Source organism: Acomys minous (genome assembly GCF_964271855.1).
Source record: "Acomys minous genome assembly, chromosome: 2".
NCBI classification, from domain to species: domain Eukaryota; kingdom Metazoa; phylum Chordata; class Mammalia; order Rodentia; family Muridae; genus Acomys; species Acomys minous.
Genome location: NC_140484.1, coordinates 7,197,995 through 7,210,682, shown reverse-complemented (window position 1 = coordinate 7,210,682; position 12,688 = coordinate 7,197,995). Strand labels below are relative to the sequence as shown.

Sequence of the window (12,688 nt, the reverse complement as noted above, 5' to 3'; positions counted from 1 at the left end):
AATGCACATAAAATAAAATTAAATGAATTAGTAAAAAAAAATTCAAGAAAACATTAAAAAGCAGGCAGTGTTAAGTAACCATGTTAGAACTCTTCCTATGAGGTCATACTACTGCAGATGTTCAGCTTTGGGTTATTTTGAGCATTAACTGAAGTGGAACAATGCCTGGTAACATTGTTGAGTGGTTAGTAAATATTAGCTACTGTTGTGTTTTAATAGGAATTTTTTTATTCCAACATTTAAAACAATCCCACTTAAATAGTAAACGTAGCTCTGGCTGGTTTGGAACTCACTGTAAGATGAGGCTGGCCTTGAACTCTTGAGGTCTTCCTGCCCCTTCCTCTCCAGTACTGGGATTTAAGGCATGTGCTACAAAATCCAGTCTTCAAGAGAAAAAATTAGAATATACAAGCAGCCTGTAATATAAGATGAATGTCTCCACAGATGTTCAAGTATTTGTAGAAATAATAGTAATAGATTGCACAGTAAAGGTAGTTAAACTAGTTTCACTGTTCTTCACATCCCAGATGTACTGCTGTTCAGGCAGAGCTTATATAAATATCATTGTTTAAAACCTGCTAAGTATGACTGTTGATACTGAAAAAGAGAGAGCGGTGTAAAGATACATAAAAAGGATGGCTGTGCAAAATTAGCATTTTACTGATTTATAGTAACAAGTAGTTTTCTTTATTCTTTTAAACAGGAGATGTTAAGAGATTTAAACCTTGGTGAAATGAAAAGTGGAGTGCCAGTGTTGGCAGTGTCCTTAGCATTGGAGGGTAAGGCCAGTCACCGAGAAATGACATCCAAGCTGCTTTCTGACCTCTGTGGGACAGTGATGAGCACAAATGATGTGGAGAAGTCGTTTGATAAGTTGTTGAAGGATCTACCTGAATTAGCATTGGATACTCCTAGAGCACCACAGGTTTGTTTACTTTGTTTATATTTTCTGTATTAAAACAAGGGCCACCCACATGTTGGCACATGCACATGCTTTTCCACTGAGTGATAACCTACCTAGCCTTTCTTTCTTTCTTTCTTTAAAAATTTTTATTAATTTATTCTTGTTACATCTCAATGGTTATCCCATCCCTTGTATCCTCCCATTCCTCCCTCCCTCCCATTTTCCCCTTACTCCCCTCCCCTATGACTGTGATGGAGGGGGAACCTCCTCCCCCTGTATATGTTCATAGGGTATCAAGTCTCTTCTTGGTAGCCTGCTATGCTTCCTCTGAGTGCCACCAGGTCTCCCCCTCCAGGGGACATGGTCAAATATGAGGCACCAGAGTTTGTGTGAAAGTTAGACCCCACTCTCCACTCAACTGTGGAGAATGTTCTGTCCATCACCAACCTACATCTGACAAAGGTCTAATATCCAAAATATATAAAGAACTCAAAAAATTAAACACCACCAAACCAAATAACCCAATTGAGAAATGGGGCTTGGAACTAAACAGAGAATTCTCAACAGAGGAATATCAAATGGCTGAGAAACACTTAAAGAAATGCTCAACCTCCTTAGTCATCTGGGGAATGCAAATCAAAACAACTTTGAGATTCCATCTTACACCCATCAGAATGGCTAAGATCAAAAATTCAAACTACGCCACATGCTGGCGAGGACATGGAGAGAGAGGAACACTACCTAGCCTTTCTGCTGTTTTCAAACAGCTGTGATGAAACGAAACTAGGTTTTACATCTTACCCTAACTAGGGTTAGGGTTAGGGTTAGGGTTACTACTTTTCCCATCCAACTCAATATATTTTTTAGGTCATATATAATACATGTACTTTCTGCTCACATATTTTCTGTCATATAGAAGAATTTTTATAATGTATGTTGCCTTAACAGTTGTATTGATTTAGTTGAGTGTGATTTATTAAAACAGTTGTAAGTAATAACTTCCCTTTTTTAGCTTTGAAAACATGTAATTGCTATTTATTAACATTTGCATAAACATTCAATTTATAGAGAGCTTCTAAATGTTTCTGTAGCAGGCTGTTTCTATGAGTCACTTATTTCTCTTCATTTTTTTATATACATGCTTTAAAGATGATCATCTGAGTTCATATTGGTTGTAGAATTTTTGATGAATAAAAACCAAAATGAAGAAAGGCTAGGAAAAAACTTCTACATGAACCTGTTAACATTTTGATACCTAATTTTTTATTTTTAGTTTTTGGTTATTTATCAATCTTCTTTTACTTTTGTTTAGAAAATGGAATTGTATCACATACGTTGTTTTATAGATTTGATTTTGCTTACAAAACGTGGCAAGTTTTTCCTATGGCCCCGTAGTGCACTTCACTTGTATGCATTACTTAAGGCACACTTTTACTGTTTGACACTAAAGTTGTTTCCAGTTTTTGTAATAAATTTTGCTATGATCTGACTTTCAAATGAACGTTTATTTGTGTTTCTCCACAAGATAAATTTTATAGTTGGTTGAGAAAACATTCTAGGTTATTTTATTTAAGAAGAAGAGACTTTTTCCCTTGACTTTAAGTCATTTTAATAGATATTGTTGGTTATATTTAAGAATGAGGTAGTGTGCAAAATATTGGGGATTAAATAGTGAGGAAAACAGATGTACCTTCCAATTCTGATGGCATGGACTTGAAGGTCAGTGTAAAGGAGCACACACCATGCATGACAAGTAGGTGCTTCTGCATGTCCCAGCATGTATTTTAGGCATTGTGCATTCAGCCAGTTTTTTAAAAAATCATTTATGCATTTCAAAATTGTGTCCTAATAAGTATTTTAGTTTTTTTTTAATATGGTTGTCTTTCTTTCTTATAGTTGGTGGGCCAGTTTATTGCTAGAGCTGTTGGAGATGGAATCTTATGTAATACCTATATTGATAGTTACAAAGGAACTGTAGATTGTGTACAGGCTAGGTAAGTACATTAATTTTTGCTACTAGAATTTCAAAAATGGGAACTTCTACAGCATCCTGTAAAGTGACACGTGCATTAATAATATGTTGTGAACATATATTTGTCATTTATCTGTTGTGCATTGTTAGAGATTGTTGACATGAATTAACAGGAAGAGGACAGTAATAAAATGGAGAAATTCTGAGTTAAATGATTAGGTTCCCTCTTTTTAAGTCTCCCTTCTCTGGGCTTCAGTTTCCCTACTTGTACAATGAAAGCATTGGGTGTGTGTGTAGTGTTCACGGTGCCTTCTGGTTCTGATTCCTGAAGTTATAATTTAGTGGTTTAGTAAGAGTGGCCTAGTGAGACTTGTTTAGAATTCTCCTGTTAGAAAATGTGCTTTTCACTTTTGTTCTGTGATATAATGAGTTAGAAGTCAAATGTGTTGTTTCACTTTTCAAAACTTCCTGGAGACTTTGATTTAGACAGTAAGGCCTTAAGTTTTCCCAGATGCAAATCTTAATTTAACTTCATGGGGCAAATCTCCCTGAGTGGGAAGATGTGAATCTATATAAGTTGTATGTGAAATGGTCCTTCCTGTTTACATTTCAATTATTTTGCAATGTTTATTATTATTTTTTATATGAGAAATGGATGTGAAAGAACATGAGAATGTTAAATATTTTGGTACCTAAGTTTTATTTGGAAAGTTATTTTCAAAAATTATATATTTTTGTTACATGAAAGTTGTCAATATACACATAGTTTTGTAAACTTTATTGATAGCATGGTAAACATATCTATGTAATCATGTCTATATATCAAAGTGAAAATTTTCTTTTTCCTTGTCTTTTTGATAGAGCTGCTCTGGATAAAGCTACTGTGCTCCTGAGTATGTCTAAAGGAGGAAAGCGCAAAGACAGTGTGTGGGGATCAGGAGGTGGGCAGCAGTCTGTCAATCACCTTGTCAAAGAGGTACTTACTAAACATTGTGTTCAACTTACATTCTTTTGAAAGAGAAAACAACAACACAACCAGTAGGTCTTATTTTTGTGGGCAAGAATTCAATTTGGTCATATAGCTGTAGGTTAAAAAACTGAACAATCTATGAAGTAGAAAAAATTATCTAATTGTGGTTTTCCCCTTGGTTTTTTTTTTTCTTTTTTTTTGTGATTTAGTAGCATGACTACTATATTCATGAATATAAGAAGGTTGTCTGTGAACATCTAAGGAAGGAGTAATTATAAGAAGGCTGTTTGTGAACGTCTAAGGAATGCCTGAAGTCTTAAAGTATTTAGTCTTAAAATGCTGAAGGAAGGCTATTAGTAATTAGTCAATAAGTGTTACTTATATGAGCGAGTTGAGCATCTGAAATTACAGGTTAGGGATTATGAACGTTAGAGTAGATCAGAGTGGTTGGGCTTTATAAGATGTTCACTACATTTGTTAAAAGAAAAGCAATTGAGTTATTCCATTAAAATGCAAGATTTGCTTCCTGTGGGTTTTCTCTCATGTTCTATAATAAATGGAAAAAATGTAATGTCTAACTGTAGATCTTGAAACTCACAGTGAGAAGGTTTTATAGTTTATGTGCTTGTTTTAATGTACCCCTTTTCACTTTGTTTTTTAGATTTTCGTGTGTGTGCATGTGTGTCTGTGTTTAGTCCAGAGGTCAACCTCAGGTGTGACTCCTTAGTAAATGTCCACCCTATTTTTTGAGACCTTACCCAAGAGCTGGGCTGGCTGCACAGTGAGCCAGGTATCTCCCTGTTTTTGTCTGCAATCCTGAGATTACAGTCTCACGCCACACCCAGCTGTTGACGTGGGTTGTGAAGATCAAGCTCAGGCCGTCAAGCTTGTGTGACACGCACTGCGCTGTCTCCTTGACCCTCACTCTCTTAAGTGCTAAGCAGTTCAAATGGGTGACTAGAGCATTGACCCTTCTTGCTATTACATATGTTACAGTAGATAATGTCAGGTCATGACTGCAGTATATTTAAAAAATTTTGAGAATTGTAAAAAAAGGTTAAAATGTGCCATATTAGGCAAAGAAGGCAATAAAGGGTATCTTGGCTAGAGAGGAAGATGTAGAACTAGCTCTGTTCTCAGGGAATTGAGGTGTAGATTAGACAATCCCAGTGAATCCACAGAGAGACTCCAAAAATCCAAACCAAACTATTAATAAAAAGTTGGCAAATTTTCATGATAACAACATCAATACATGAAATTCAGTTCTCTATACATTAGGATTGAATGAATAATCAGAAATGCAAATGTAGGGCTGGAGAGATGGCTCAGAGGTTAAGAGCACTGCCTGCTCTTCCAAAGGTCCTGAGTTCAATTCCCAGCAACCACATGGTGGCTCACAACCATCTATAGTGAAATCTGGTACCCTCTTCCGGTATGCAGGCATATATGAAGGTGAAACACTGTATACTTAAATAAATAAATCTTTAAAAAAAAAAGAAATGCAAATATAACTATTCATAATAGCATAAACATAGAATATGATGAAAATTGACAAAGGAAATTCAAGTCTTATATGGTAAAAAGAGGCCACATTTATGGGTTATTAGAAAATATTATTAATATGATAATACTCAAGGTGATATTTTGAGAAGTTGATAAACTCTTAAGAGTATATGAATTATCACTCAATAAAAAGAGAATGAAATAAAACCAATAATACATGACATTATTTTGGGTACTCATTTAAATGGAAGCAAGGGTTTAGTGAAAAGACTTGAGAAATCTTTACATGGTTTTGTAATTTTGCATTGAATCAGGCAAGGAATGTTTGTTTCACTTAAAAAAATTTTTTACAGATGAATATATATGTGTGCGTGCGTGCTTGTCTGTATGATCAGCAAGTGTGTGGGCCAGAAAAGGCTTTGGATTCCCTGCAACTAAAGTTAGGGTCAGCTGTGAGCAACAGTGTGGGTGCTGGGAACTGAAGCCAGTCCTCTATTAGAGGCATAACACATATATCTTAAATAACAAATACCTTGTAATTTTAGTAAAAATCTTCAGATATTTAGTATGTATTATATTAAGGGTAAATACTATATTTACATTATTCTTTGTGTATGTATAGTCAGCGTTTGTGTGTGTGTGTGTGTGTTTATGGTATGGTATGGTGCACTCACTCATATGAAGTGTGAGTTTTTGTGCCTGTGTACAGGCATGGACATTGGGTGTGTTACTCTCCACCTTACTTCCTTGAGGTAGGGTCTCTCACTGAACCAGAAGCTTGCTGTTTTGTCTTCACTGACTGGCTAGTGAGCTTTAGGGATCCTTTTGGCTCTGGCCAGCAATGGTGGACTTGCATTTATTCACAACCATGCCTGGTTGTTGTTGTTGTTATTATTATTACTATATTTTATTTTTTATGTGAGTGTGGAGCCTTTGGGCTTTGGGCTTCATGCTGTCACTGAAACCCATTGAGCTATTCGCCCAGGCTCAGATACATACTTAAAGAAAAAAACAACCAAAATATTCTAATTCTAATTACAATGTAGCTTAGTGGCAAATTTTTACTTTACTTTTTATGAAGATATTACTGAAATTGAAGTAGAGGATATTTAGATGAAATAATTTTATTTATCCAGCCAAAATTCACTTAGTACTATTAGATACAAATGTGCTTTTCCCAGAAATTTTGTAAGGAAGATTATTTGTAGTTGAAGCTCTTTTGCTTAAATAACATTTACGAGGCTTTTCTAGAGCCATAAATGATCCTGTACATGCTTTAGCTTGAGGTTAAGAATTGTTTCTCTTGCTATGACTGAAGCTCAATCACTGAGTGTTTTTTTTTTCCACTAAGTGTTTTTATTTAAAAAATTTTTAAATTTTATTTTTTAAATGTTTTAACTTGTTTGGGTGTTTTGCCTGCATATAAGTCTATGTACCATGTGCATGCAGTGTGCTCAGAGACCAGAAGAGGGCATCAGATATTAATATATAGTTGTCAAAAACATGTGGGTGCTGGGAATTGAACTTCGGTCTTCCAGAAGAGCAACCAGTGTGCTTTTAACCACTAAACAATCGCTCCATCTCCACTGAATATTTTTAGATACTGAGTTTCAAATCCTCAGTTATATAGAGAAAAGAAGCTGTAGAAATCTTTGCCCTTGTAGTAATGCCCCATTATCTCTTACCCTTTTGCTTCCATTGCATTAAGATCATCCTGTATTTTGTGACATGGTAAAAGTGATGATGAGACTTTAAGTTAGTGCCCTCTAGTGGTATTAAAAAAAAAGTCTGCCCCTTTAAAAGATTTATTTTCATTAAGTGTATGTGTGTGGGTATGTGCATGTAAGTTAAGGTGCCCATGAAGGTCAGAGTTGCAGGATCCCATGAGCTGGAGCTCCAGGTTGCTCTAAGCCATGTAAAATGGGTGGTGGGAACTAACCTCAGGTCCTCTGCAAGAGCAGTGCATCTCAGCTCTGAGCCAGCTGTCTCTCCAGCCCCTACATCCCTTGTTCTTAGTAGGATACATTTGAGCATTGAGCAAGGTCATCCATATTATAAAACCTGCTTGTAGATACCAGAGATTCCTTAGAAAACCAAGTGCTTCCTTTGCTTCATAACTGCACCATTCAGAGCCCAGGAGTTTACTTTTTAATTACGAAAAAGTTCTTTTGTGATGCCACTATGCCAAATCCCTGTGTTCAAAATTAGTGCAAATGTAAATAAATCATTTAAGCAAATACACATCTTTAAGAACTAGAAATTCTAACATTTCAACTTTTAAATCTAATAGATTGATATGCTGCTTAAAGAGTATTTACTCTCTGGAGATATATCTGAAGCTGAACACTGCCTTAAGGAACTGGAAGTGCCTCATTTTCACCACGAGCTTGTGTATGAAGTAAGGTTACATTCTCATACCAAAGAGCATTTAGACCATAGTGACCAATGGTTTTTTTTTTTTGATAATATAAAAGTTTTTTTTTGTTAAAAATGTTAAAATAATTTTATAAGTTTATATAATTATTACAAAAGCATTTAATCACTACATATTAGAGGAGGGATTGGATCCATTAATGGAGTAGTTTCTCATGAATTGATGACTAAAGGTTCATTTACTCTTTCTGTTCAATTTTTAGGCCATTGTAATGGTTTTAGAGTCAACTGGAGAAAGTGCATTCAAGATGATCTTGGGCTTATTAAAGTCCTTGTGGAAGTCATCTACCATTACTGTGGACCAAATGAAGAGAGTATGTATGGCATTATTTTAGAGACTTTTGTAATAGGTATATGCCCAACTATATGTCTGAATAAGGGTTATGGATTATTAATGAAAGCTGCTTTTAGGGCATGTGTATTGTTAGGCTATAGGTCTTGTTTAGCTTTTATATTTTTGGAAAATAGCACTTGAGGTTTTTTTTTTTTTTTTTTTTTTACTCATTAAGATTGTTCAGTTTGGGATGTATGTATGTGCATTGCATCTAGAGAAAACATTTAAATTGCATTTTTATTAAAAATCTTTTGAAATGTTGGTCTAACTATCTCATAATTTTATACAAGATAGTAAATGTGGATGTGAAGTGGATAGTAGGTAATTTGTTCCTTGACATTTGTCTAACTATCAGGTTATGGTATACTGGTGGGTTGTTTTATGAGATACACTTTTATACAGGCTAACAACTATATATGTACTTTTGTTATAGGGCTATGAGAGAATTTACAATGAAATTCCAGATATTAATCTGGATGTCCCGCACTCATACTCTGTACTTGAGAGATTTGTGGAGGAATGTTTTCAGGCTGGAATCATTTCCAAACAACTCCGAGATCTTTGTCCATCAAGGTACTTTGTTTAAGTAACACTTCTCATTGAAAAAATAATGAACAAGATCCTTGGGGAGCTAAGGTAGTTTTTTTGTTTTGTTTTGTTTTTTATTTTTTTGTCATTCTGGCTGTCAGAAAAATGAAGTAGTGTCTTTTTCTGAAGTGATTAGAAAGCAAGAACCATCTGCCTAGAGTTTATGGAGAAAAAAGTATAAAGCCTGTTTGTCACCTTGCATCTGTGGACTGGACTGCCATTCCAAGGGAATAACTATAGTGTATGTGTTTACCAGGCTGCTACTAAATGTTACTTCAGAGTAGGTATTATAACCAATAACATGAGAAAATAGAGGATTGTGTAATGAGCCTTCAAAGTCTCATGACTGATTAGTAGTACATCTTAACGGTGAAGTTTGAATTCAGACATTTTTTAGGCTTTAAAGGTATAAACTCTTTCCTGTTTTTGGTAGTTGCTTCCTTTGTTTCACGTGATGGAAAAATGACAAGTGTTAGAAATTGCTTGTGGGAGTGATTTTCTCTGGAGGGAATTATATTAGTACTTCTAGGATGTAATTTAAGAGTTGATAAAGGGCATGGTGGTTCATGCCTTTATTCCCAGCACTCAGTAGGCAGAGGCAGGCAGGTCACTGAGTTCAAGGCCAGCCTGGTCTACAAAGTGAGTCTAGGACAGCCAACGATACACAGAGAAACCCTGTCTCAACAAACAAACAAACAAACAAACAAACCAAAAAAAAAAAAAGCTGATAAAGGCACTGGACATGGAAGCGCACACTTTTATTCTTAGCAGAGGCAGGTGGATCTCTGTAAGTCCAGGATAGCCAGGACTGTAAGAGAAACTCTTGTCTCAGAAAACCAAAACCAAAACCAAAACCAAAACCAAAATAAAACAAAAATGAAAGAAAAATAGAGTTGATAAAGGCATTCTCCTTTAAAATTTATAAGCTTGTAATATAATAAGTAATAACTTATCTTTTAGATATTTTTTTTTGTAATCTGAAAACTGTACTTTGTATATTTTTGTTTTGTGAAGACTCTCAGAAAAGCGATTTCTAAGTAGGTTCCCTTGCTCTAAAAAGTTCGAGGCTTAGAGAGGAAAATGGTGCCAAGTGAGAAGAAATGTCTGGAAATGGACATCTTGGCTACATGTCTAGCATCAGTGAAACCTCCACCAGGCAAGGTCCTGTTCATCACTGAGTCACCTGGTCTTAAAAAGTCCTCTGTTCAAGAACAGAGTGGATTCCTGTCTATTTGTGGTTGCTTTTAAGATTTTTTTTTAAAGCTTGTGTTTGAAAGTCTGATTATTTTAATAGAGACTTTACTCTGAAGAGTCATATGAAGTGTTGTTACAGTTGCATAGTATAATACCAAACAGCTTTGGCTTTTGTCCTCTTACGGTTTTGCTTTTTTGTGTTAAGTGCACATTTATGTGTGATCTTGCATGCTTGTGCATGTTGGTCAGGGGTCAGAGAGTAAGGTCTGCTTGGGTTTACTGATGTAGGCTACTGGACAGTTCTTCTCTTGGGAGAGTACTGTATAGGTAGCTAGATGCAGTTTTCAAATGACAGTCAGGAATACCCAAATGGGGCATATAGGCTACAAATTAGATTCTCACTTGGTTGTCTACACTCAGTTTATGACACTTCGAAGGCTGAGTAAAAATTTAGTTATAAAACAGATAACTTGGCCATATTACTTGTTGACATTTATCTATTCATTTACTTGTTGTGTGTGGATTTGTGTGCTTATGTCGTGGTACATGTGGGTCAGAGCACAGCTTGTGGAAGTTCATTCTCTGCATCAATCACATGGGTCCCAGGGCTGATCATTAGGTGTGCTGGCAAGAGCCTTTACCTGCTCTGAACCACTTTGCTGGCCAAACATGGATATTTTGATAAGTTCTATAGTTCTATCTTTCTTAATTCACATTCACGGTGAAAGTTGTGTTTGGCTCACTTGCTTTCAAATAAGGTATATATAAATGCTGAAATCTAAGTAAAATGTCATTTTTCTATTTTAACTTTTATTAATAATTCCAAGTAGATAAAGTTCATTAGTAACTAGGTATTTATCTAAGCTACCTGTACTTGCTTGTTATCTGATATTTTATAAAACATCTAGTATGTTTTGTAGGTAGAAGCACCTTCTCTAAGCAACTGAGAAACATTGGCCTTGAACAGCAAAACCCTTTGTTAAAGAAATAAACAGAAAAGTCAAGGTTTTAATGTCTTTCATTGGATCAGATGCTGACCTGTTTTTATTTTTGTTCTTTTTATTACAGGGGAAGAAAGCGTTTCGTAAGTGAAGGAGATGGAGGTCGTCTTAAACCAGAGAGCTACTGAGCACAGGAACTCTATCACAGCCTTAAGTGTTACAGAGTACAGAACTGAATTGTAAGAGTTGTTAGCACAGGGTTTTTTGTTTTGTTTTGATTTTTTTTATTAAGAATTTGTTTTGGGTACAAGGCATTTCTGAAATTTTATAAACTTACATTTAATGGGAATTTTTGAAGGAAGTATTTTCTTTCTTTTTTTTCTTTTTTGTTTTTTTCCTTTGAGGGGAAATTAAAGGAGGGACAGAAGAGTAACCACTTACGGGTGGAATATTCTGATAAGCTACTTTTTCTAAGTGCCATGTTTATGACCTAATCATTCCAAGTTTTGCATTGATGTCTGACTGCCACTCCTTTCTTTCAAGGACAGTGTTTTTTGTAGTAAAATCACTGGTTTATACAAAGCTTTAGTTAGGGGTGAAGTGAAGCTACTTAACTAAACCCCGTGTTGGCTGCTGCTGTGGAAATGCTGTGCTTTGAGAGTAAACAAAGAGACACAAAACACACGCACACACACATGCACACGCATATACGCACACCCACCCACCACATTTTTGTCTTAGAGAATTTTTAAAAAACGAGTTAGTCATGAGACTTTTTCATCTTTCCAGGGAACATATTGATTGGTCTTAAATACTATACAGTTAAGTAAATGGTGGCTGGAACATCTATTTTTCTACAAAACTGGAAAAATGAACCTGGTTCTACAAGAATGTACAACAAAATAAAACATGTGAAGCAGTGTTGGTTCTTTAGTGGGAGTGCATTTATTTTGTCTTTTGAAAACTTCTTTTAGGTTTCCTGTCTCAACTGTAGTAGGCCTTGTGTTCAATCCCAATAGTGCAAAATAAACAAAAATGTTAGATTGTTTCTTGAGACAGAACCTTGTTATATAGCTCTGGCTGGCCTGATAACTCCTTAGGTAGTTAAGGCCGTCCTCAAATTCATGGTGGTCTTCCTGTCCCAGCGTTTCGAGAGCTGGGAATGGAGGCATGGACTGCCTGCCGTGCCTGGCTTTCAAAACAAGTACATTGAGCTTAGAGAATTTAGGTTCTTAAAAACTTCTTTTTAAAACCCCCAAATTTAAATAAAATAGGACTAGAGAGATCACTAAGAAGCTGTGAACACTTGCCCGCTGCTTCATAGGACTTGACTTGGGAGTTCCAGCACCCACATTGGGCAGCCCACAACACCCTGCAACTTGAGCTCTCTAAGGGCATCAGATGTCTTTTTATGCGTCCATGGGCACCTGGATGCAGGTGGCATACACACAGGCATATGAAATAAAAATCATAAAAAGAGTGATAGTTGAGAAAAGCTTATGTTATGTTATACTAGTGAAATACATGCACACTTCATTCATTAATTTGAGCTTTGTGAAATTAGTCTAATACATAAAGTCTAATACATAAATGGCTCTTATTTTTATATTCTGTTAACATGTTTTAAAGTATTCTCCAAGTACTTCAAGCTTAACATTTATCTAAATATCAATATATAACTACCAATAAATAAGTTACCTTAAAGGGATCACATTTCTATCCTCTTTTATAAAGCTGATTTACTTAGCAAGGTTTCAAAGTCTGTAGTAACTGAAGGTGTCTAGTGACTGTGGCAGAACCATTACATTTATAATTGTCAAAATGGTTTCTTGGTTTCAGGGTTAGGTTA

General features: G+C 35.5%; 1 protein-coding gene across 3 annotated transcripts in view; it reads left to right on the top strand.

The window, feature by feature from the left end:
- PDCD4 (programmed cell death 4) overlaps positions 1-11,772 on the top strand; it is a 28,009-nt gene extending 16,237 nt beyond the window's left edge. For 2 of the 3 annotated variants that reach the window (XM_084772585.1, XM_084772584.1), the window contains exons 6-12: positions 704-925; positions 2,801-2,898; positions 3,738-3,852; positions 7,640-7,747; positions 7,986-8,096; positions 8,550-8,689; positions 10,967-11,772. In XM_084772585.1, coding sequence (XP_084628711.1) covers positions 704-925; positions 2,801-2,898; positions 3,738-3,852; positions 7,640-7,747; positions 7,986-8,096; positions 8,550-8,689; positions 10,967-11,027 — 855 coding nt within the window. In that variant the 3' untranslated portion in view covers positions 11,028-11,772. The remainder of the gene's footprint in view (positions 1-703; positions 926-2,800; positions 2,899-3,737; positions 3,853-7,639; positions 7,748-7,985; positions 8,097-8,549; positions 8,690-10,966) is intronic. The other variant, XR_014777378.1, reaches the window with a different exon arrangement.
- Positions 11,773-12,688: the final 916 nt, after the last annotated feature.